At 40.4% G+C, this 23,401-nt stretch overlaps 1 protein-coding gene across 6 annotated transcripts in view; it reads left to right on the top strand.

The window, feature by feature from the left end:
• The window catches only part of LDLRAD4 (low density lipoprotein receptor class A domain containing 4), a 331,135-nt gene that overhangs the window by 293,152 nt on the left and 14,582 nt on the right, over positions 1–23,401 (top strand). For 3 of the 6 annotated variants that reach the window (XM_042463141.1, XM_042463140.1, XM_042463142.1), the window contains exon 4: positions 19,891–20,045. In XM_042463141.1, coding sequence (XP_042319075.1) covers positions 19,891–20,045 — 155 coding nt within the window. Of the gene's footprint in view, positions 1–10,785; positions 10,874–13,273; positions 13,563–13,651; positions 13,718–19,890; positions 20,046–23,401 lie in introns of those variants that run through there. The other 3 variants (XM_042463144.1, XM_042463143.1, XM_042463145.1) reach the window with 3 other exon arrangements.

Genomic DNA, 23,401 nt, shown 5'->3' with positions numbered 1-23,401 from the left:
TTATTATTATTATTATTATTATTATTATTATTATTATTATTATTATTATTTATTATTTCTGTTATAATGCTGGCAACAAAGTCTTCTGATTAAGAAAAGTGACACATCTAGCTGGATCAATCGTTTTAGTTTAGGTGAATATGAACATTCTTACCATACCTAACTCTTCAGCAAGTTCAGCAAGACAGACTGCTACCCACGCACTGCCTACTAAATATTTCTTCACAGATTTCTTACGTTTCTTTTTAAACAATAGTTACCAACAAAATAAAGCTAAAAGATCATACTAATTCTGATTTTCAACACTTGCATTCTAATACAAATGGAATCAATATATATAGAGAAATAAGAATATCAAGAAATGTGGACATATTAGTTCTCTAGACCATGAATGTCCCTGCGGCTGTAGCTCCTGCCATTCTTCAGCAGCAGCTAGTCTTAGCAGGGATAATGGAAGCGACAGTCCAGCAATATCTGGAGACACTAATTGCCCACCCGAGCTGTAGAAGAAGTACCTTCTTTAGATTTGGGGTTGAGATTATGTAGAGCTCCAGATACTGGGGGACTACAAGTCCTAGCAGCCCTAGTCAGCATAGTCAGTAGATAGCTGGGAATTACAGTCCAACAGCATTTGTAGAGCTGCATTTTCCCCACCTCTGCTGTAGCTGCAACTATGGTATCTCACCTAAATATCTGTAAAGATTAAGGAGAACGTCAATATTCTATTACCTTCCCTAAAATCTTACGGGAAGCTGGGGGCTGGCTGGCTATGGTACACTGCCAGACTTCTCTCATGTTGTTATTTACTGTTCACATTTTCATCCTCCTCTATGGCCAGATCTGCTGGGAAATTCTGGGAATTACAGTCCAAAACAAAGTGAAATTTCCAGCCAGTCTGATTTCCCCATCCACTTAGATCTGTGTGAGGGGAATTTCTTATGCCCCATCAATTGTTAGTTGCCAAGCCCTCCACCAGTTGAAGGTAAATGTTAGCACACAGCCCATTTGTGTAGGCTTGTTGCCTGATTCATAACTCAGTCTTTCCTTTTAAAATACAAGAACATCTCTGATGGTGACATTTTCCCTCCAACTCTTGAACTGGTCCAAAAATGGTGACTGTAGGAGCAGAACTAGTACACCAGACCATAATAAATAAATATATTTGGCACAAGCTAAGGAGCCAGCAAACTTTACCCTATTCTTTCTCTCCCAAAGGAGTTTTCCCTTTCTTTCCAAAAGACAGAACAAATCCCATGGTAATTTTAAAGAAAAATGAAGTGAGACCCAAAGAATGGTCTGTTAACACCACATTTTGCAGCATTACTGAAGCCAAGCAGGTCTGGTTCTGATTAGTGATTTGGATGGGAGTCCATTGAAAGCTATATGAATACTTTTAAAAACTCAAAAAGAAAGCCATACATCCTTACCTCCTCCTTCACACTCTTCTTCACATTATAATAATGGATGCATTCCAACTATATCCCTTTTATGTGTAGGGGAGAATTTGTAAATGTTGTTGCATATTGTTCCCATAACATTGCAGTTCTGTTGGTAAATTTGCCCAATCTTTTTGTCTAGAATTTAGAAGACACCTGTGTTAAGAGGCTCTGGAATGGTATTCCAGTTTTGTAAGAAGTCTGTTGCTATTGCTGAACTCACTTTTCAACAGCCTTCCCTAAGCAATGAATTGTGGCTGACCTGTACCAACTTCTTGGAGCCAGAATGAATGCTTTTTTTCACCATGAAAATTTATTAACCCTGGCATAAAGCTACTCCTTACTAAATGTTAGACTCTTGCCAAGTTTAAATTCTTTTAGCTTTACTTGTGTGATTAGAATAGATTATTTTAAGATGGAGATGGTATTTTTCACTCTCCCAGTAAATGAAACCAGCATAATGTTTTCCAAAATGTTTTTACATAGAAGCTAAGCTTGGGAAACTATATACTTAAATGCTAGAACAGAGTTATAATGAGATCTTTTTGTGACTTTAACAAGTGATTATATTCCAGGAGATTGCTGGTCTGTTATTTCTCATTGCAAACAGGGCTAAAAGACACGGTACAATACTAGAAAATAGTATTTGTTATCTAAAAGTAATCAACTATCCCATTCTAATAAACATATGCTTTCAATTCTCAGTGTATCTGATGAGATTTCAAACCAAATTACATTCTTGCTTCTGAAATAGAGAATAGTATTGCTATTGTAGCTGCCCCGAGGCCTCCTCCTGCTTGTACAGAAAGCAGCTGTAGTCTTGCCATTGATTTTAAATAGCATCCAGATCAGGTCTTTAGCATGCTGTTTTTATCACCTTGGCTCTTTACAGCCTTCATATTTCATCTCCTCCCTGCCAGCTTTCCAAAATGGCACAGTTCTGAACATGGCATGCTTTTACTTGAATCTTCTTTATTTCTGGCTTAGATTTATAGTCTCCATTTCTTCTTCAGGACCTACTTTTCAGTCTTTGGAGGGGGGCAGAAATCCCCTTCTTTACAACTTACATATTCCTTTCTTTCTCCCATGATGGTCTTACTTTATAATAAATGTTTTTAATTCTAGGAATTAGTAGATCATGGTTGTAATCCCGTGGGTGAACTGTGCTGGTGTAGGTGGGGCAGGAGGAAATCAGCCATGGATACGCCAGGAGAAAAAGTCTGTTCAAGCTGACAAACTTTTTCTGTCTTGCCTCTCTGCCACTGGAAGAATTACATCCACCAGGTACTAACATATTAACAGGAACCCAACCAATGTATTTCTACTTTACTATCCATAAAGAATAATCTGTGTTTTTTCTAGATATTAGGCAAAGATGTAGAATATTGATGAATTTCCCTACTTTCATATGGAATACTGAGCAAAGGCATCCTCCTAATCAATTAGACAGAATTCTGGCAGTAACTAGGTAACCAGGGATGTATTTGCACTGTAGAAATCATGCACTTGGACATTACTTGAATTGCCATGGCTCCATGCTACAGAATCCTGGGATTTGTAGTTTTGTGAGACACCAGCACTCTTTGACAGAAAAGTCTGAAGACCTTGTAAAACTAAAATTCGTAGTGTTTCATAGTATGGAGCTACAGCACTTAAAATGTATCAAACTGCATTATTTCTACAATGTAGATGCACCCCAGGCCTACTTTTTTTTAAAGGCCTGCTTTGTTTAAATTACTGTGATGCTGCAAATATTTTTCCCCATTTGTGTACTATTTGTGCTCAGCTAGCCTAGTTTCCATGAACTGGTTTTTCATACTCTTAACACTTTTGTTAGCAGCAATACCAGCAGCTGTTAAAATGTTTTGAGTCTCCTATGGACTGTCAGACACTCAGAATCCAAGATTATGAAAGTACTGCACAGAGTTATGCTGAATTCTTGCTTCTCCTTTGTGGTTAGAACCGGCATTCAGGAGTGGCTTAGTGCTGTCTGTAATAGCTGTACATGCTTTGTACATCTGAGTGAGTCAGGAAATGTTTGTTGTGGCGTGGATTTTAGTTGGCACACAATGCTGTGAAATGTCTGGTCCATATCTGTGGCAAAGTTCAGGGTAATCTCTGTGTAATATTGTATGCAACATATGAGCCAGCTTAGTTTAAAAAAATGATGGAGGATCTAAATGCTGCTTATAAGTAATTTATGTATTCTTACCTTGTCATATCTGTCATGATAATCTATTGTTAGAATGGGAGTTAAGATAGCTAATATACTGGTGGATCCAAGCTAGTAAAATCGCTGTTCATCACATTAAGTGGACTTGGCTCGATTAACTGGAACTAAGCACCTTCTGGCCTAGTGAGTTTTACTTCTAGGGAAATTTAGAAGGAACATAATTTCTTGGATGCAAGTCATTGCTGATCAGAAGTGTTAGTCTTCCACTGTTGTCATGTTTTTAAAAGGTTGTGCATATGTGTGGATAATAAGAGCCAGTGGGAACTTACCATGGCCACTGATGGGCCACTGTGTAAGCAAAATACTAGATTAGATAGACCATTGGTCTGATTCAGTCTGCTTCTTCTTATGTCCATACGTATTATATCATGGCTAGGACACTAGACTTCAGTGGAGGAGACTCAAGTCTCTAGTCAGAAATGAAGCTTAGTGGTTTTGTTTCATAGGTCAATTGCTCCCTCTCGACTTTTTCAGAGTAAAGGGTGGTTATAAAATGCTGTTGTGAGCTCTTTGTAGGAAAAGCAGGATGAAAGTAGAAGAAATGTAAAGCAATAATGTTGCATGTTTTGATTCTAAGAGTAAAGAGAAAACATTTTAAATCCTGAAACTGTTGTGCCTTGGAAAAGAAAGGGGTGCAGTGTTTTTTGGAGAGGTGTATTACTTTAGTAGGCATTCATTAGAATGACATCGTACACACACAGCTATAGCAAAGTACCACCTGAGACAAAATGTAGGCCTGTGACTCTAACACAGGGATAGGCAACCGTTTTGAGCCGGGGGCCGGGTTGCTGTCCCTCAGACAACTGGGGGGCCGAAGCCAAAAAATAAATAATTAAATAATTTAAAAATAAATAAATAAATAAATAAACCGGGACAAATGTAGGACATTTTCAAATGGTGGACACTTTTTTTTAAAAAAGTGGAGGACACGCAAAAAAATTTGCTGATTTTTAAAAGAATGTTAATATAAATGCATGTTTCTGAGGCGTCTATAGACAATTGCCCCCCTTGCCCCTGTGCACAAGAGGCCAAAGGCCCCTGCGGCAATCGGCGGCAGGACCGGGCTGGGCCGCATCCGGCCCGCGGGCCGCAGGTTGCCTACCCCTGCTCTAACATCATCATTTTTCTTCTCCTGTATTTTTAATATATTTGCCTGATGAAAAATCCAGCAAAGCTTTGAAAACTTGCATGATGTATTTTGTTTTTTAGTTGGTGCAATAAAGGTATCACTGTTTTATGGATTTTGGTCTAGTTATAGTGATGCTTGGAGCTACTTTGGCCTATCCCAACTGTGGTTTTAAAGTCTATAGAAGCCTGCAAAAACTAGTTTACTGAAAGGCCATGAACTTTATCACACCAGCTTGGTAAGATGCCATAACTGCATTAGTGTAGAAAATGCAAACATATTGGTTTGGGGACAGTCATTTTGTACATCTGTTCAAAAGTGCCATGGTGCTACTATAGTCCTGGGCTCTATCTTCCACACACCGTTTTTCATAACCTGGTCTTCCTGTCTTATGCCCTTCCTAGCATGTCTTTCCGTCTGCATTTTAATTTAAAAAGAAAACAAAACACACATTTCAGTTGTGCAGTTTTAGCAATTGATTAAGTAAAGAAAAAAGAAAAGAAAAATGAATATAAAAACAGCCTGTTTTGGAATATTTGTGGGGAGGAAGAATAGCATAACCACACCAATTTTCACCACGTATCTACCTGTATATCGGAACTGCAGTGGGAGGACTTATGACAGGCAAATCAGTGGAAAAGCACTGCAATTGAGAAACATTGACAGGTTTTGCCTGTTAATAAAAATGAATGCTCCAAGAACAGATGGAAGATGAAGCAGCTACAAGTCAGACACTGCATCATGTGAGAAGGTACTGCCACAGATACTGCTACTATCCTGCTGTAATTCCACTTTGGTAGCCTCATATGATAAAGTCTCATGCCAGGGCATATTGAAAATAATTATTTTAAATTAGGCAATGATAGATTTTCAGTATCATCTTCAGCTGTCTGGAAAGTAATTGTCTGTACAAAGCCTTGGACTAAATACATTGGTATATTCTATATATGATATATCACATTTCAGTAAAGTCACAAAATCCTCATCTTCTGTTAGTTCCTCTGACTAACCAAGCCATCTTATTAACACATAGCATCTATAGTCTGTCACTGTCTGTTTCTTTCACCATGGATGCCAGATGGCTTGCTGGCAATTTAGTTTAGGCAAGTGAATAATCTACATGGCATGAGTCACACTATGGCCCCAGAAGGACTCATTTTAGTGAAAGAGTGAATACTCCCCTTTGTGTGTAAAATGCTGTTAATGGCTTGTTTAGTGACATATATTTCAACAACATTGCTTTTTAGTCTTTATGTCAAGAAGCACTAAGATGCTCCCATATGCAGAGATGCTGGCACTCCTGCTAATTCTGTCTCTGGCACTTTCACTCTCAGTTGTGATATAGATCTATGCAAAGATAATAAATGAGGTCTCAGGTTTTTAATATATTTCTCTGATGCATCTTTTTAAAGCAATTGCGTGAACAGGGTGAAGAAAAACACGAAGTCAGATCCTTCGCTTTGTAAATATTGTGGGAGACTCCCAAACTGTGTCTTCCCTTTGTGAATAGGAATACAGGATTAAAGCTTGATCTTGCATCACAAGTAACTGTGGGTTAAAATGTAAAATGGTATATAAATGCCAAAGAACATTTATGTAAAGCATATTGTGAAAAAAGATCATGAACATTACTTAACAGACCTAGTTCTTTGGCGATTAATCTGTTTGTACAACTTGAGTATGTGGATGAACCCATAGGATTATATGAATACAAATAAATGCTCCTCCATACAAAAATCAAGCAAACATTCATGTATGGAGAAGACTAGATGTAAGAGGAAATTCTCACCTGTATCTGACATACTAGTTTTCTGTGAATTCCTGTCCATTTGTTTTTGGTACTGCGGAACAATCCAGTCCCACAATCCTTCACCAACAGTTTCAAGTGATATGGATTTGACACAGTGAAAAGAAATGGCCACAGAATCTCAGGCACACTTGGATGCTGAGTCCCATGCTCTTTCACAAGTTTATGCACATCCATGCTTGAGATAAACTCACATCACAGACCTTTACAATTTGCCAGAAACAGGAAAAAAGAGGGTTAAATGCTAGACACACTTGCCTTATTTAAGTGTTGTTTTTGCTCTCTTTTTTTGCATTTTTGTCATCTGTGGCTTTTCTTATCATTTCAGTAGTAGGTCACTGGTAGCCAGAGATACTAGATTGTCTCCCATAGTAGCTAGATTGCACAAAATGTGAAAATGATAGGGAAAAATATCCATTGTACCAATTTATTGGGTTTTCACAGTTATAGTGGACTCGAATGGAGAACTGAATTAGGCAATGGTTGAATTAATGTGAAGTCACTCTATACCAATGTTTTACAGCTGCCTGCATAGAATTTTGAATTCACCTATCTAAATACCTTATTGCTTTAGGGAAATTTGCTTCACATGAAGAGGCCTGATCATAAGCTAATTTATACTACCCTTTTATTTTTACCTCCATTTCCATTATGCTGCATTCATTTGCAATGAGAAATTTCATGCCCATAAATGAATTCCTTTAAATTCAATTTTAGCATGCCATTTCCTCCAAGAAAATCAGAGTGGTATATGCAATTTTGCTCTATCCCCTTATTATCACCTCAACTCTGGGAAGCAGGTATGGCTGAGCAGTAATGACTGCATCATTTCTAGTCCAACAACAACGTGCTACTTAACCTCTCTAGCCAAGTGAGGTGCTAGCATTTTCACAACCCTATGATTTAATATGATTTGAAGACAGGAGGGTTTTTTCATACACTCTTGCTCCTCAGAGTAAGTCTAGCACATAAAACATGGAAACCCACATTACTTATCTTAAAAGGAAGATGTTAGCCTTGACAGTTATGGGGACCAGTTGTAAAATGAGAAGGCAGTTTCTGCTTACCATTATAATTAACACACTTAGAACTTTCAATATTCCAACCTCTTTTCAAATGGTTAATCTTTACAATTTGTAGATCATCATACCCATGTTTATAGATTATGGAAATTGCTCAGAAGTTGTACTGACAAGAGCTTTACCTGCCTCAGTCTCTGAGATGGGATTTAAACCCTGAGTTCCTAAACCCAAACTGAACAGCATTGACTAAGCCACACGATGTTTTGTGTTTTAAATATTCCAAAATGAAAACCTTAGCAACTTGATAACTACCCCAAGAATTACTATTGTCATATTGAGGAGGGAGCAAGCTTGTTTTCTGCTATCCAGAAAACAGGACATGGAGCAATGGATGAAAGCTACAGGGAAAGAGATTCCACCTCAACATTAGGAGGAACTTCCTGACAGTAAGGGCTGTTCGACAGCGGAACACACTCCCTCAGAGTGCAGTGGAATCTCTCTCCTTGGAGGTCTTTAAGCAGAGGCTGGATGGACAACTGTCGGAGATGCTTTGATTGAGCGTTCCTGCATGGCAGGGGTTGGACTGGATGGCCCTTGTGGTCTCTTCCAACTCTATGATTCTACTATTTAAGAACTGATGGCATTGCAAGGCAGATTTGGAATACAATGATGTCTGAATCGTAGCTTGTTTTTGATATGTTCGTATTTTGTGTCCTAGGATAATTCATGCCTACATAACATAAACAGACTCAGCTACTCCAGCAAGGCTCTTAATGCAAGTATATGGCCTGTGGGCGGACCACATGGACCGTGGGGATGAAGCACAGCTGTGTTTATCTGTGAAACAAGATTTTAGGGGAGATTTAGTCAAGCCTTGGAAGGATTCCCCCCCCCCCCATAAAATAAAATAATTCAGGTTAGTTTTCAAAGTAGTTACTAATAACGTCAAACGAAAAAGCTTTACAAGTTAATATACGAGCCTAAATGCTCTCCTTTTGTTTTAAATCCTTCTTCTAAACTTATTTCTTCTGGCTTTCTATTTCTAATCTCCAAGCTGGTGCCATCTGTTTACTTGCTCACACCTAATCACATTAAAACCAAAATAAAATATAATTTGAAATGGGTTTTTAAAAAGAGAGGCGAGGGGGGAAAGTGCCACCATACTTTTTTTTGTTTCTTCTCAGCAAATAATTGCTATTTCCTCCCCTTTCTTCATGCATGGGATCAGCAACATGTTGCAGCTCCCAGTTTTGATGTTCACAGAAACCTCTTGCCCCATCCATTCAAAAAACTGAGATTTTAAATTTTAAAAAGTGCTTCCCTGCAAAGTTGAAAAAGAGTTCCAGTGCTTCCTACCCGAAGAAAAGAGAGATCTTCTTCTTCCCAGATTGCCTATGCATTCCTTTTCAGAGAGCAAAGGAAGAGAGCAGAACAGCTATAACCTTAAAGAGCACAGTTTGGGGACGACTGGCGGGCGATGCTGTTCTCTCAGCAACACTAATTTGGCTTTTGTAGGTTGAATGAACAAGCACCATCTTGTTTGGTACCTCAGGCAGAAAGATGTCTTGAACCAGGTACGCTTCTTCACCTAAAAGCCATATGAGGATCCAGCTTCCACCGTGAAGCTATTCCTTTACTAGAAAATTTAAAGTTTAAATGCGCAATCGTCTGAAGAAACAGCTGAGAAAAAAATCCCCCACAAACATGACAGCTATAATTTTCCTTAAAATGGTAACCTGGCAAGCTCTCAGTAAAGAGATGCTTCGGATTTTTCTAGTTCTAGTATAATTTATTTAATGTATGCCCAACTTTGCTCCTGTCACGGGACCCAAAGCAACTAGTAAAAGGGTGAGAAAGACGTAATGCTATCATCCTGAAGCCCAGAAATGACCTGGAATGCCTTTTAGACCAGGAAACCTCATCTGGGCTGCATCTGCACTGCAGAAATAATCTGGTTTGACACCACTTTAACTGCCACAGCTCAATGCTATGGAATTCTGGGAACTGTAGTTTGTTGCAGCACAAACTACAATTCCCAGAATTACATTGCATTGAGCCATGGCAGTTGGTGTCAAGGTGGATTATTTCTGCAGTGTGGCTGCAGCCTTGGGAATGCTTATTGATCACTTGGTATCTTCCTGACGTTTCTCCAAGGGGCTTATGACTGACTGTGTAGGTGGATCTGAGCATTTTCATCAGGGTTTGAGTCTCCATTTGAGCATAAAAACCCACTGGGTCACCTTGGGCACATCACACTCTCTCAACCTCAGAGGATGGCAATGGTATTTGTCCCATAGGGAAACATAAGGGAATACTTGCCCATAGGGTGATATAGGGGAATACTTGCCCATAGGGAAACCATATTTGTCCATAGGGAAATATAGGAGAATACTTGCCCATAGGGAAACATAAGGGAATACTTGCCCATAGGGAAACATAGGGGAATACTTGCCCATAGGGAAACATAGGAGAATACTTGCCCATAGGGAAACATAAGGGGATACTTGCCCATAGGGAAACATAGAATACTTGCCCATAGGGAAATACTTGCCCATAGGGAAACCATGTGCGTCCATAGGGAAACATAAGGGAATATTTGCCCATAGGGAAACATAGGGGAATACTTAATAATAATAATAATAATAATAATAAATTTTATTTATATCCTGCCTTTCCAATATTTTGATCAAGGCGGCTTACAATACAGATAAAAGCATACAGATAGGGAAACATAAGGGAATACTTGCCCATAGGGAAACATTGGGGGATACTTGCCCTTAAGGAAATATAGGGGAATACTTGCCCATAGGGAAACCATGTGTGTCCATGGGGAAATATAGGGGAATAGTTGCCCGTAGAGAAACCATATTTGTCCTTAGGGAAACGGAATACTTGCCCATAGGGAAACATTAGGGGAATACTTGCCCATAGGGAAACCCAGGTCAAATATGCCATGTTTCCCTATGAGCAAGTAGCCCTGCCATTTCTTTCGGCCGCCATTGCAGCCCCTGAGGGAGAAGGCGAGGCCCTCGGCCGCCTCTTCCACACAGAGGCGGCGTTTGTGAGGGGAGGCGCCTGGCCCAGAGCCTGGCTCTCTGTCGGTGGGCGGAAGGAGGAGGGAGGGCCTTTGAGGCATAAAGCGCAGCAGGAGGAGCAGGAGGAGGGGGGGGCCTGGTTGGGCGACAGTGACGCAGGCTTCGCCGAGGAGGAGGAGGAGAGCCAGGCGTCGCTGGGGCTCCCTTGAAGGCGGTAAGCGCCCTTCTTTCCTTCCCATCTCGACCTCATATTCCCCTCCATTACAATATTATTATTATCCTCCCCCCACCCCCCACACACTGGAGATATAACCCGGTTGAGAGCGCTTTTAAGTCTTGGTCTGGCTCTTTGCTATGGAATTCTGGGAGTTGGAGTTTGTTTTGGGCCCAGAGCAGAGCTCCTCTCTGGGCCCCACAACAAACTCCAACTCCCAGAATTCCATAGCAAAGAGCCAGACAACAAGTTAAAGCGCTTCCAAACCGGGTTATTTTTCCAGCGTGGATTCATATTTGAGCCCTCTCCCCTTTAGTCTTCAACGTCTCTTTTCCCCTTCCTTGCCCTCTGTGTATATTATTTACCCTTCCTTCGAAGCAGGGCAGTTTTCATGATAGATTCCCCACTTCTCTATATATTACTACTATTCTCTGTTCATAATTGGTCTTTTAGTCTCTCTCGCTCCCTTCCTGCCCTCTAGGAAAGAAAAAAGAAATGTGGGGTCCTTTTTAGTTTTGGGCTCCCTCCCTTTTTTCTTCCCTAAGCCCCTTCCTTCTCTTTTCTTATACTTCTTTACCTGTTAGTCCTAATTCCTCTTGACCCCTTCCAGCCCTATGTTAAGATTTACCCATCCATAGATGATGATGATGATGATGATATTTCTTCTCCTTTCTTCTCTCTTCATAACATCTTAGTCTTAATTTCTCTTGTTCCCTTCCCATCCTGTGTTAAGATTTACCCATCCTTAGAGATGTGGGAGTTTTGCTTAAGATCCCCCCTCTCCCCCTTCCTTCTCTATTCTTAATTCTCCTCTTTACTCCTTATTCTTAATTTCTCTTGCTCCCTTTGTTAAGGTTTACTCTTCCTTACAGGTGGTGAAGTTTTGTTCTAGACCCCTCTTTTCTTCTTCTCCTCTCTTCTTTACCACATAGTTTTCTTTTCTCTTGATCCCTTCCCATCCTATGTTAACATTTTTAACTCTCTGATCAGAGCTACCCTCCAGATTATGGCCTTTTCAGGCATCCTTTTGCATCCTTTCTCAGAAGTAAGTCCTGTTTAGTTCACATTCAGGGCAGACAGGATTGTAACCCCAAGCACTTGCAGTCCAGCTGGGTTTCCCTTTCTCTGCATCTTCTGTGTATTCTTGTAGATGGCAGTCATATCTGTGTCTATAGACCTAGGACCTTGAATGCCTCAAGACAGGTGTGCAGGTAGATTTGTGAAAATGGGGGTATCTGTAATCGCCTTTTGTTTCTTTTTCATAGTACCTGGCGTAGTTAGAATGATTTTATACATCTGATTATTCGGGTGTATTGGGGGGGGGTCCTTATGATGTCTCCTAATGTTCAGATTTCCCAACCCATTCTCCCCAGAGACTACAAGTTATTTTGAGGAAGGGTTTTTTGTTTGTTTGTAATAATGCATCTTCTCTAGCACTGTAGACCACTTGCCATTATAAAGTATGCTGCTTTTATTAACTGCAAAACATTTACCAGTTCAGGAAAAGGTTACAATTATATATACATATGAGTATGTAGGCCTAGATAAAGCCATTTTTAAAGAAAGAGGCTTCTCTCACTTTCTGGAAATAATCCCAAGTGCCAATTTTGGGGCTGCAAGTGATTTTTCTCATGTTACAGAGCACCGAAAAAATTTAGATGATGAAATGAGTTTGTAGAGGAGGTTCAAGAGTTAAATTCCAATGCAGCTGAAGATATAGCTTTGGAAATGAACTCATATCCTGTTGATGAAGAATGTCTGTCAGCCACTAAGTATATGTCTCTCTTGCACTTGTACATGTGTGAATTCTTATTTTGTGTGCATGTGTTATGTGCCTTCAAGTTCCCTGTTAATGTACATTAACCCCATACATTCTGTAGGGTTTTCTTAGGAAAGGAATACTTAAAAAGTAGTTTTGCCAGTTTCTTCCTCTGAAAAATAGCCTACGGCATCTGGTATTCATTGACAGTCTTCCATCCAAGCACTAACCAGAGCTTAGCTTTCAGGATCATATACATACATACCTCTTATATTTTCCTCCATCTTATTAAGATGCTCTTTAATATCTCTTAGGCTCTTCTTCATAGCAAAGACAAGTTTAAAGACAGAAATGGCATAGATATCTCCCCCTCCATCGACTCAAATGAAAAGCTATGAATTGGCATGCTTTCAGATTGAACTGTTCCTTCCCCCCAACTGTTGAAATGAATCTTCAAGTTCATAGGCAAAGAGGAACTGCCCTTCTGATTCAGTTGTGAAGACTGCACAGAAGCAAAAGTAAGGTCATTCCAGCCATTACTGCATTCTAGGAAAGTCAAAACCAGCTTTACTTATTTTGTACATTTGTCTTTCGCAACTGTTGCTCAGTGGACACAGTTGTAAAATATATCTGAGCCAAATAAATACTGTATTTGGGTTATTGGCCTCTGAAATGATTAGCCCACTGGAATCCTGTTACTCAGAAATGTTGCAATGTTGCTTTTTAAACCTGAAACCTGTGCCCCTTCCAGGAAAATCCCATTGAGCACAGGAATCCAGAGTTTATTCAAGTGTTGTGACTGACCTAAGTGCAGTGACCTAAGGAAAGAAAAGTAACTACTCTCTTAATGAGAGTGAATGTGGGAGAAGTGAGAATCTGTCACTGTCAGAATTAAAAGAAATTGCAGGTGGCCATTAATGGTCATAGTTGGTAGGTGCAAGAAAGAAAAGCTACAAACGGAAAGGCAATTTGTCTATTTTCTTCATTCCCCTTAAAGAAGTCTTCTTTATATTCTCTTAGATTGCAAAGAAGTCTTAAGGCCTGCAGTGAAGTTATAAATCTTTTATGAACAGAGCCTACTCTGGGTAATGATAACTGCTGCTGGAAACATTCTGGATATTTGTGAAGGGGATGAAACTTGTTGTTTTAAAATCCTAACTGCTAATCTCATTCCTTCCAAAAATAGATACAAGAGGGAGACCCTCTTGAGATCCCCCCTTCCCATGTTGCTGTACTTAATCCTTTTTGCTTTTGTACTTGCAGCCCAACCAGATGAGGAAGAGGTGTCATGATGTATTCTTATTCAACTTTTCTTGCTTTTTTATTTTTAAAGGAATAGCTGGGTTCTTCTCTGGCTTCATTCTTCATTTTCCTTAAATTGCGACAATGCTGAACATTTCTCAGGGTCATCCATTATTTGGGTCTATTATCAAATTATTTGCAAGGAAGAGGTTATGGTTCATTAAAATGTCAGTTGGTACATGTGGTTGAATGCCTTTTTGTCTGTAACTTTTGTCACTATCCCAGTGTAAGGAGGAAGGCTAGCCACAGGCATGCATTGGTTAAAAATGGTCTAAATGCTCCCTTATTCTTGATTGTGGAACACACTCCTAGAGGGAGCCTGGCTGGCTCCATCCTTGTTCTTCTTCTGGAGGAGGTCAACATGGTTTTCTCTCTGAATTTTGGTTTTTTAAAATGAGCTTTTGTATGTTATTTTGAGATTTTTTTTAAACACAGTTTATTGTGTTTTACTTTGGAGATGCTATTAAGGCAGAAAAAGCTCTAATAAGCACAATAAATGAATAAATAATGCCTGCGTGCCTGCGTTTTACATAGTTCCTGCATGTACAAATAAGTACATTACTCTGTCATTGATGTGTTTTTCTGTTAATTTGAATGGCTAAAGGTGTGATCCTTCAAGATTAATGATGTGACAAGTTTGTCCCAAAGTGCCATTATTTTAATTGATGCATTAATTGAATCTGAGGCATGTAAAGCAATTATCATGTCTTCCAAAAGGAAAACATTTGTAATGCCCTGGGGCATTTTTTTTAATCTTTAAGATTTTTTATGGGCACTGCGACTTTGTAAAAGTACAGTGACTTTCTAGGTTAATCTCTCATCACCATGGTTTCGCTGCAGAAAAAAAGTCCACTATGATCCAAGCAAAAGCAATCCTTGTTCCTTTTTGCTTTGTTGCCTTTAATGAGAGCTTTGAATATTCAGGGTTTCTTGTTCTTCAAAGAAGTCCTTCTGGTTATTAACCTTGCTATAACATTGCCTAGTTTTTGTACCTCTACGCTGGTGGTAAAATTGGGAGATTCAATATGGATAACTCCATAGTGCTTTCAGCACTCTTAGAGTATAATGGCACTACAAATACTCTAAAGCTAGTTACTTTCCTGTAACTCTTTGTTCTTTTAACTTGAATTCTTCTAGAACCTGTATTTTCTTTCATTTGCTCAAGCTTACAGCTTTACATATGTTAAGTGAGAATTGCTTCTGCATAGACCTATCTGTAAAGTCTTTTATGAAGAGAATGTGTCAATTTCTGGACCTAACGTTAAGCTAGATAGGCATGGGATGCTTCTATAAGAATACCAACTTGTAACCATGATAGGTTCCTATATTAACAAATAACAAATGTCTCATGTAGTCCTAGACAATTCCGCAAAACAAAGATATATCAATTTTGCCAGGTTTCTTCCTGGCACTTCATAGGATGAAATGTTCACCCTGTTTGCAATAATAAGAGGCTGTTTTGAATCTTGGATTTGTTGCCACATTACTTCTTTCTTGCTGAGTGTTTTGTTCAAGAAGTTAATATTGCCCCAACTTTTCTGTTAATATTGCTTCAATTCCTCGGTGTATTTTCCAAGATGACTTACTGAAGGGTGCAGAAAAAACTGAATAAAGGTCTGGAATCTCCAGTCTATTGCAAATGCCCATAGATTTCTCCAGTGACAGTGGCCATCCCTCTTTTGGTTTTTTTTTAAATATTTCTTTTAGTGTTTGTTTGGTTTAAAAAGGTGGTATGCTGCAAAGTGCTACCCTATAGCATCGTTCTATTTCTGGGAATGCCTCCGGGGCCCCTCATGGGAAACAGAGACCTTTTAAAAATGTGGATGAATGCATTTCACACTGTATTCTGAAGGGTGCTTAGTTGACAGAAACATGTATGGTGGAAACTGATAGGTATTGTCCTGGTAAGTTAGAAAGGGTGATAGGAGGTAGAGTTTTTTTTTTTTTAAGGGGTTGCCCATTTGAGGCTGTAGATAGGTTCCTCCAAGCATCTGCATTTTGCTTCCTGTGAATTGGGTAACTTTTTAAGGTGGTAGCGGTGGCAGTGGGGTTAATCTCCTTGTATTGGTATTTTGACTAATTTTTTTTGTCTCAAGCATCTTCAGTTTACCTTCTGTGAATTGGATTTTATGGGGGGATATTCAAACTTTCGTTTTTGTTTTGGAGTTATTTGGCACACTAACAAAATTCCAACTATGCTTATTACTCCCCCCCCAAAGTTGTGAAAGAAAAACACTGAATCCTGTGATGTTATCACTGATTAAATGCTGAAGGACCTCTTTCACATATTTGGGGAGGCAGGAGATTCTCACATGGGAAGAGACATAATCATTTAGAATATCCTGTTTTAAGTACTGAATGTCTGCAATGCTATAATGTGCTGATTCCAGAATGGAAAAACCAGTAAACTCTTAAAAACAACCCCAACAACCCCATTTTCTCTCTCCAGTGTTTTCTGATAAGATTACTGCCATGGAAAATAATAATAATAATAATAATAATAATAATAATAATAATAATAATAATAATTAACCTTTATTTATGAAGCGCTGTAAATTTACACAGTGCTGTACATGCAATCTTTTTAGTTAGACGGTTCCCTGCCCTCAGGCTTACAATCTAAAAAGACATGACACAAAAGGAGAAGGGAGTAGTGGAAGGAAAGGGTAAGAGGTCCAGCAGTTCCTCTCTACCTCCAAGGCCTGGACCAAGGCAGATGGACTGGAGGGAGGGCTTGGCTTCATAATGGATGGTTAATCACTTTCCAGGGAAAATACATACTCTCAAGTAGGATAATGCATATACAGTACATAGCAATACAGGAAATGGTTTGATAAACAGGCACCAAAAGAGCATCAAATAGTAAGCGACAATTATGCAATGCCTGGGAAGGCTTCTCTGAACAGGATGTTTTTCAACTCCGTTTTGAAGCTGGTTAAAGAAGTGATGGCTCTTGCTTGTGGAGGAAGAAGGTTCCAGGAGTGAGGGGCAGCAAGTGAAAAGGGGCGAATCTGTGATGGGGCAGAGGAAATCCTGGGCTGGGACAGGAACCCTTGACTACCAGAACGGAGGGCCCTGGTGGGAAGGTGAGGAGAAAGAAGGTCTGATATGTAAGGAGGGGCCAGTCCATGGAGGGCTTTGAATGTCGACAGCAGGAGCTTATACTGAATGTGGAAAGGGAGAGGGAGCCAGTGAAGGGATGCCAACACAGGAGAGATGTGGTCAGAGCGGTGGGAGGAAGTGATAATGCATGCAGCTGAATGCTGGACAGAGATTAAAGGACGGAGGTGAGAAAGAGGAAGCCCAGCCAGGAGGACGTTACAGTAATCAAGTCGTGAGATCACTAGGGCATGGACCAGGATCTTGGCAGTAGAGGCGGAGAGATAAGGTCGGATTTTAGCAATATTGTACAAAAAGAATCTACAAGTCTTGGCTGTGGTCTGGATCTGAGGGATACACGACAGAGAAGAGTCAAAGATAAAACCAAGACTGCAGGCTTGCTGGACTGGTTGAATAGAAATGTTGTCCACAGAGACAGAAAAGGAGTGTTGAAGGGTGGGCTTAGGAGGAAAGACAAGAAGCTCAGTCTTGGACATGTTGAGCTTCAAACGCCGATGGCGCTTCCACTGTGAGACAGCTGTAAGGCAAGACGAGACTTGCTGTTCAAGCCTTGGAGAAAGGTCAGGGGTGGAAAGATACAGCTGGGTGTCATCGGCATACAGATGGTAGGAAAAGCCAAAAGAGCTAATGAGTTTTCCTAAGGACAGTGTGTAGAGAGAAAACAGAAGGGGACCCAGAACAGAGCCCTGGGGAACTCCAACAGATAAGGGAACAGAGGATGAAGTCTGGCCACTGCAAACGATCGGCCTGACAAATAAGATCTAAGCCAGTCGAGAACAGAGTTTGAGAACCCAAGGTCAGAAAGTATATCAACTAGAAGACAGTGATCAACAGTGTCAAAGGCAGCAGACGAATCAAGAAGGATGAGTACAGAGTAAAGGCCATTAGCCTTGGCCTGTAAAAGGTCATTCGAAATCTTAGAGCTGTCTCAGTAGAATGCCTTGGCCGGAAACCAGACTGAAAGGGATCGAGGATGGAGTTGGCTTCAAGAAACTCAAGACAGTGCGAATAAACAACCCGTTCCAAAATCTTAGAAAGAACGGGAAGAAGAGAAATCGGACAATAGCTAGACAAAGAGGAGGGGTCAAGAGAAGGTTTTTTCAGAATTGGGGAAATGAGAGCATGTTTGAAGTCCGACGGGAAGGAGCCTGTAGAGAGAGAGAGAGAGATTGAAGATATGGAGAAGCGAGGCCAGAAAGGAGGGAGCTATGGAGATTAGAAGACGAGTAGGAATTGGATCAAGAGAACAGGTTGCAGGTTTGGAAGAGTTCAGAAGTGTAGAGAGTTCATCCAAAGAGGCAGGAAGAAACACAGAAAATATTTTAGGGGAGGGCAATAGAAGATTAAGAGCAGAAGAATCGGGGGGGGACTATCTCAGAGCGAATAGTGGAAATCTTAGAGATGAAATAATTAGCAAAGTCATTAGGAGAGAATGATGAAGAGACAGGAGGAGAGGGAGGTTTAAGCAAAGTGTTGAAGGTGGAGAACAAACGCTGTGGGCGCCTCTCATTGGTGGAGATCAATGATTTGTAATAATTCTGTTTTGCCATAGAAAGTGCGCATGAGAAGGAAGAAAGAACAAATTTGAAATGGATAAAATCAGCCCACTCTTTGGACTTTCTCCAAAGACGTTTGGCCGCTCTAGAGCAGGACCGGAGAAACTTAATGTTGGGGGTAAGCCAGGGCTGAGGTCTAGTCTTAGAGGAAGAAGTGCATACAGAGACAGGGGCAAAATGGTCAAGAGTTGAGGAAAGAGTGGAGTTAAATAAAGACATAGCTGAATCAGCAGAATCCCCGAGATTTAGGGAAGAGAGAGATGAAACCAGGGTCAGACCAAGATGGTTAGAGTCAACAGATTGAAGATCACGAAAATGGCGTTGAATAGTATGGCGAGGAGGAGGAGTATAAGTAAGAGCAAAGGAGATTAAATGATGATCAGATAGTGGAAAGTCAAGTGCTAGGTAGTCAGAAATGGCGCAGTTTGCAGCAAGAACTAGGTCAAGACAGTGACCAAGAGAATGAGTTGAAGAGTTGGAATGTGGTTGGAGGCCAAAAGAAGCTAGCAGAGAGTTAAAGCGAGATGTTGTAGGGTTATTGGAATCGTCAACGTGGATATTGAAGTCACCTAGGATCAAAGTGGGGACTGAATCTCAAAAGAAGAATGTCAGCCATGATTCAAAGTCTGAGAGGAACTGGGTGGCAGAGCCAGGAGGGCAATAAATAACTGCGACCCGGAGCTGTAGAGGAGAGAAGAGTCTAATAGGATGAAACTCAAAAGAAGAGAAATGATAGCTGGGGGGAAAAGATAGAACTTGAAACTGGCAGGAGTTAGATAGCAAGATACCAACCCCTCCTCCTCGACCATCAGGAAGGCTAGTGTGGGTGAAGGAGAGACCACCAAAAGAAAGGGCAGTGGAGGTAGCAGTATCATGGGCTGGGAGCCAGGTTTCGGTGAGAGCGAGGAGGTTAAAGGATTTAGAGAGAAAAAGGTCATGAATTGCTGTTGCTTTAGGGGCAGCAGAGCGGCAGTTCCAGAGGGAACAGAGGAAGGGAAGCAGGGAGACAGGGAGAGGCCAAATGGGGATCAGGTTAGGAGAAATGTGGCGAGCCATGGGAAGGATGGGGTTCACAGAGAAAAGAAAGAGGAGTAGCTGGCTCTCTTACTGGGGTGGTAAAGTTCTTCTTTGAATGACCTGACTAATCAGCATGCATTAATAAATTAGTTGTTTGGGATAACAATTAGTCACTCTACATCTTTTGTTTCTTTCACACACTGGTGCATCTCCTTTTGTCTGGCTCAAGTGTAACACCTTTTTCTCTTTCTTTTTCTCCCCAGCTGAATTAGAGTTTGTTCAGATTATCATCATAATTGTGGTGATAACTGTTATGATAGTAGTCATCATCTGTTTACTGAACCATTACAAAGTGTCAACGCGATCGTTCATCAGTCGGCAGAGCCAAAGTAGAAGACAAGAGGATTCCTTACAGCCGGTAAGTTTAAACTCTTCCTTATTGGTCTCCTTGACTTAAGGGGTGTCTGTCGCAGACTGCTTTGTCGTTTGTAGAAAAACTGCTGTTCACCACCAGCAAAAGAAAGAGAGAAGTGTTCATTTCATACATTGGGTCTTCATATGTTGAATGCTGTGTATGCAGAAGTTGGTCAAGCAAAGCATATCACTTCTGCTACATGGATAAACCACTTCTTTTTATCTTCCAGGTAAGGGTAGCAATGCCGGAAATTTTAGAGCTTTGTTTCCTAACTTTTTTTGCAGGTTATCACAGTTTTAAAATGCATCTGCATTTTTGTAGATGCTAAAGCAGCAGTTCTTAACTTGTGGTCCATATCTCTTGGGCCTCACAATGACCTCACAGGAGGTCCACAGTACCCGGGGAGTGATCACTCACTCTATCTGCCTCTTTTTCTACTTGCCCTCCCTCCCTTACTTCCTCTTTCTCCAGTGGCAGTGGTGCACATGGAGGTGCTGGGTCCAGCACAGAAAAGGTGCTGAGGTGTCCAGAGCGAGCTGCAGGAAGCAGAGCCTCTTCTGTCCCCCTCTACTAGGCACTGTCACCACTGTCTTGCTCCCTGGAGTGCTGGCTCACCCTCTTTTCCTCTTTCTGCACCTGACCTCCATCCCTTCCTCCTCCTTCTGCTGCTGAGGTGCATGTGGACAAGCTGGGTGCAATGGAGGGAAGGAGCCCAGGAGGGTGGCGAAAGCAAAGCCCCTTCCCTCTTTTGGCTGGTCCGTGCTGTTGGGAAAGGGTTGCTAACCCTGCCTCTTTCTCCTGTGGCTGGAGTGCACATGAAGCAAAAGGCAACCACAGCCATCCCAAGTTAAGCTGTAAAATAACTATGGTGTTTGATGCACAGTAGGATTTTAAATCTTGAGTTAAGCTTGGGAGTCTGCAGTAACAGAAAGTATTTCAAGGGGCTCCCTTGGAAAGAAAAGGTTAAGAACCACTGGCCTAAAGGATTTCTTTGATAGTGCACTTTTAATCAGCATAGGTCCATGGATGTTCATTAGACTGTTGTTTATATCTCTACAATCATCCTATAGGTAGACAAGCCTGAGAAATAGAGCCTTAAGTCTGCAAGCTTCATGGCTAATTGGTATTAGAATCTCTTTCACTGCCCTCTTCAAACAGTTGAGACTGTGTGTTGATGAAGATGAAGGAACATCTCAGTGGTGGATCAACATTGCTGCTTAGTTTTGCTGAACTGGGAACATTTTACTGATTAACATTCTTTGATTGCCCTTTTGAATGGCATTTTGGTATGGCAAATTAACCACTTTTGCTCATAGTGAATAAGTCTCTTGAAAATATTATAAAAATAAATATCTGCTTGAACAATAAAAGTTGTTGACAGGAGCTTAAGGAGTGAGATTTGGGCTGTGGAAAACAAATATGTTAATTGTAAGCTAAGAGTAGACATCCTTTTTCCTCCTGATAAGACAATTCCTGCTATGTGGAAAAATATGTTAAACTGTATTAAGTGCTATTTGTCTTAAGAGCCCATAAAAAGCAGGGGTAGGCACCTTTGGTGGGTTAAGGATTATTTTCTATCCCTAGGATACTATGTGGCTTCACGGATACAAAACAAAACAAAACACAAGGCCACATTTAGTTTTGAAAAGTAGATATTCTTTGATATTCGATCAAAGCCCTCCTATACCATTTATTCGAAATGTTTAAAAATGCTGAAGGCCTCCAAGAGGGGAAATTCACCCTTTGATGCTAGAAAACGGGCCATAGAGCCCCAAAACAACCATGAGGGCTACTGTGCAGTCTCCAGCATCATACTGCGTCTAATTTGGTTTATCCTAGATTCCATCTTTTTTTACTCCTGGAAAATAGGTCAGTATGAATATACACGTTTGACATTAAACTCCTATACTCATTGGACTTCTGCCCTTAAAGAACGTTAAACTCTGCACACTGACTGAGAGAGAAAGTGCAAATATCCAGTGCTGATGTCTAATCAGTTTGCTTAAGTTTTGGACAGCTATAACTTAAACCTGAAATGGCTAGTATATCATATTAGCTGAATTTATTAAAATTCCAACACAAGAGAAAGCATTTGCTATTAAAAATACAGAGTGAAATGATTTAAAACACAAACCTCCTTTTTAAAATATTTATATAAACTTATTTTGAATACTTTCTTTCCTTTTACTTGATGATAGCATACATAATTGCAGGGAAAGTGTACATATTCTGATGTTTGCTGACTGTTAATGCCTGAAGGCCACTGTAGGCTTCTTGGCAGTGGAAGTTTGATAATGGAAACACATGCATTAGCAAGCTTTTAGAAATACAAGATATCTGAAAGAAAAATACTAATTTTCTATTTCTGTGATAGAGTAATTTTTTTCTTTTACTTAAAATCTCTGACTTGTTTCAATATAGGTATATGAATAAGCAAAGGCAGAATTTGCCACTCTGTACCCCTGTTTTTTAACATTTATCTGCTGTGTATAATGTAATTCTTGCATAGTTTTCTCTGCATTTTTCTCCATGAAACTGATTTTAAGGAGCTTTTAACAATTTAAGATGTTTTATTATCTTTAATGGAACTATCTTGCTTGAACTGTCTTGAACACAATAGTCATATGAAATAGCTGCCCTATACAGAATCACACCATTGATCCAGTTAGGCTAGTATTGTCAACTGGCTGACAGTGGCTTTCAGGCAGTGGTTTTTCAAATTCCTGTTGTCTGAAATCTTTTTATTGAGGGATGCTAGCCATTGAGCCCAGGGCCTTCTGCATGAAACACTTGCTTTTCACTAGTAGATAAGGTCCTACGAAGAGAGTGCCCTAACACATTCCTTGTATCCTCAGACTTGCTGTTTATTGGGCTTTGAGGGGTAAAGGAAAGGAATGGTGGCTGCAGTTTTGGTGGTAAAGCAGCTATCTTGCTAGGGAAGAAGATGACAGAAGCAGAGAGATTTCTTCTCGGTAGCTACTGAGGGTTGGAAGTATTCAGGGAATGGTGAAAATGTCAGCAGAAGTGACCAGGATCAGAATCTGTGTCATGTCCTCTCACTACTGCTTTAAGTTTGCTCAGAAGTCTCTTCATACACTTGCTCACTGAATCATTGCATTAGAGGGATGAATGGTTGTGCCAACTAATCTCCTCCTCACATCATGCGTACCAGGCCATCTTGTTCATGGTTGTTTGTTTCTACAGCATGATTGATTGTTGAAAGGAAATTTTTGTGTATACAGCATGCAAAGCGTTCCCCTACACAGGCATGCTGAATGCCCAGTTCATGTTGCAAGACCAGATGTCTTGAGAGTGGGGCAAACTGGAATAGGCAACAATGAGATTGATGCAATTTATGT

The sequence above is a fragment of the Sceloporus undulatus genome, chromosome 4 (assembly GCF_019175285.1).
Source record: "Sceloporus undulatus isolate JIND9_A2432 ecotype Alabama chromosome 4, SceUnd_v1.1, whole genome shotgun sequence".
NCBI lineage: Eukaryota > Metazoa > Chordata > Lepidosauria > Squamata > Phrynosomatidae > Sceloporus > Sceloporus undulatus.
The sequence above is the reverse complement of the archived record's forward strand: the minus strand, read 5'-3'. Positions and strand labels throughout refer to the sequence as shown.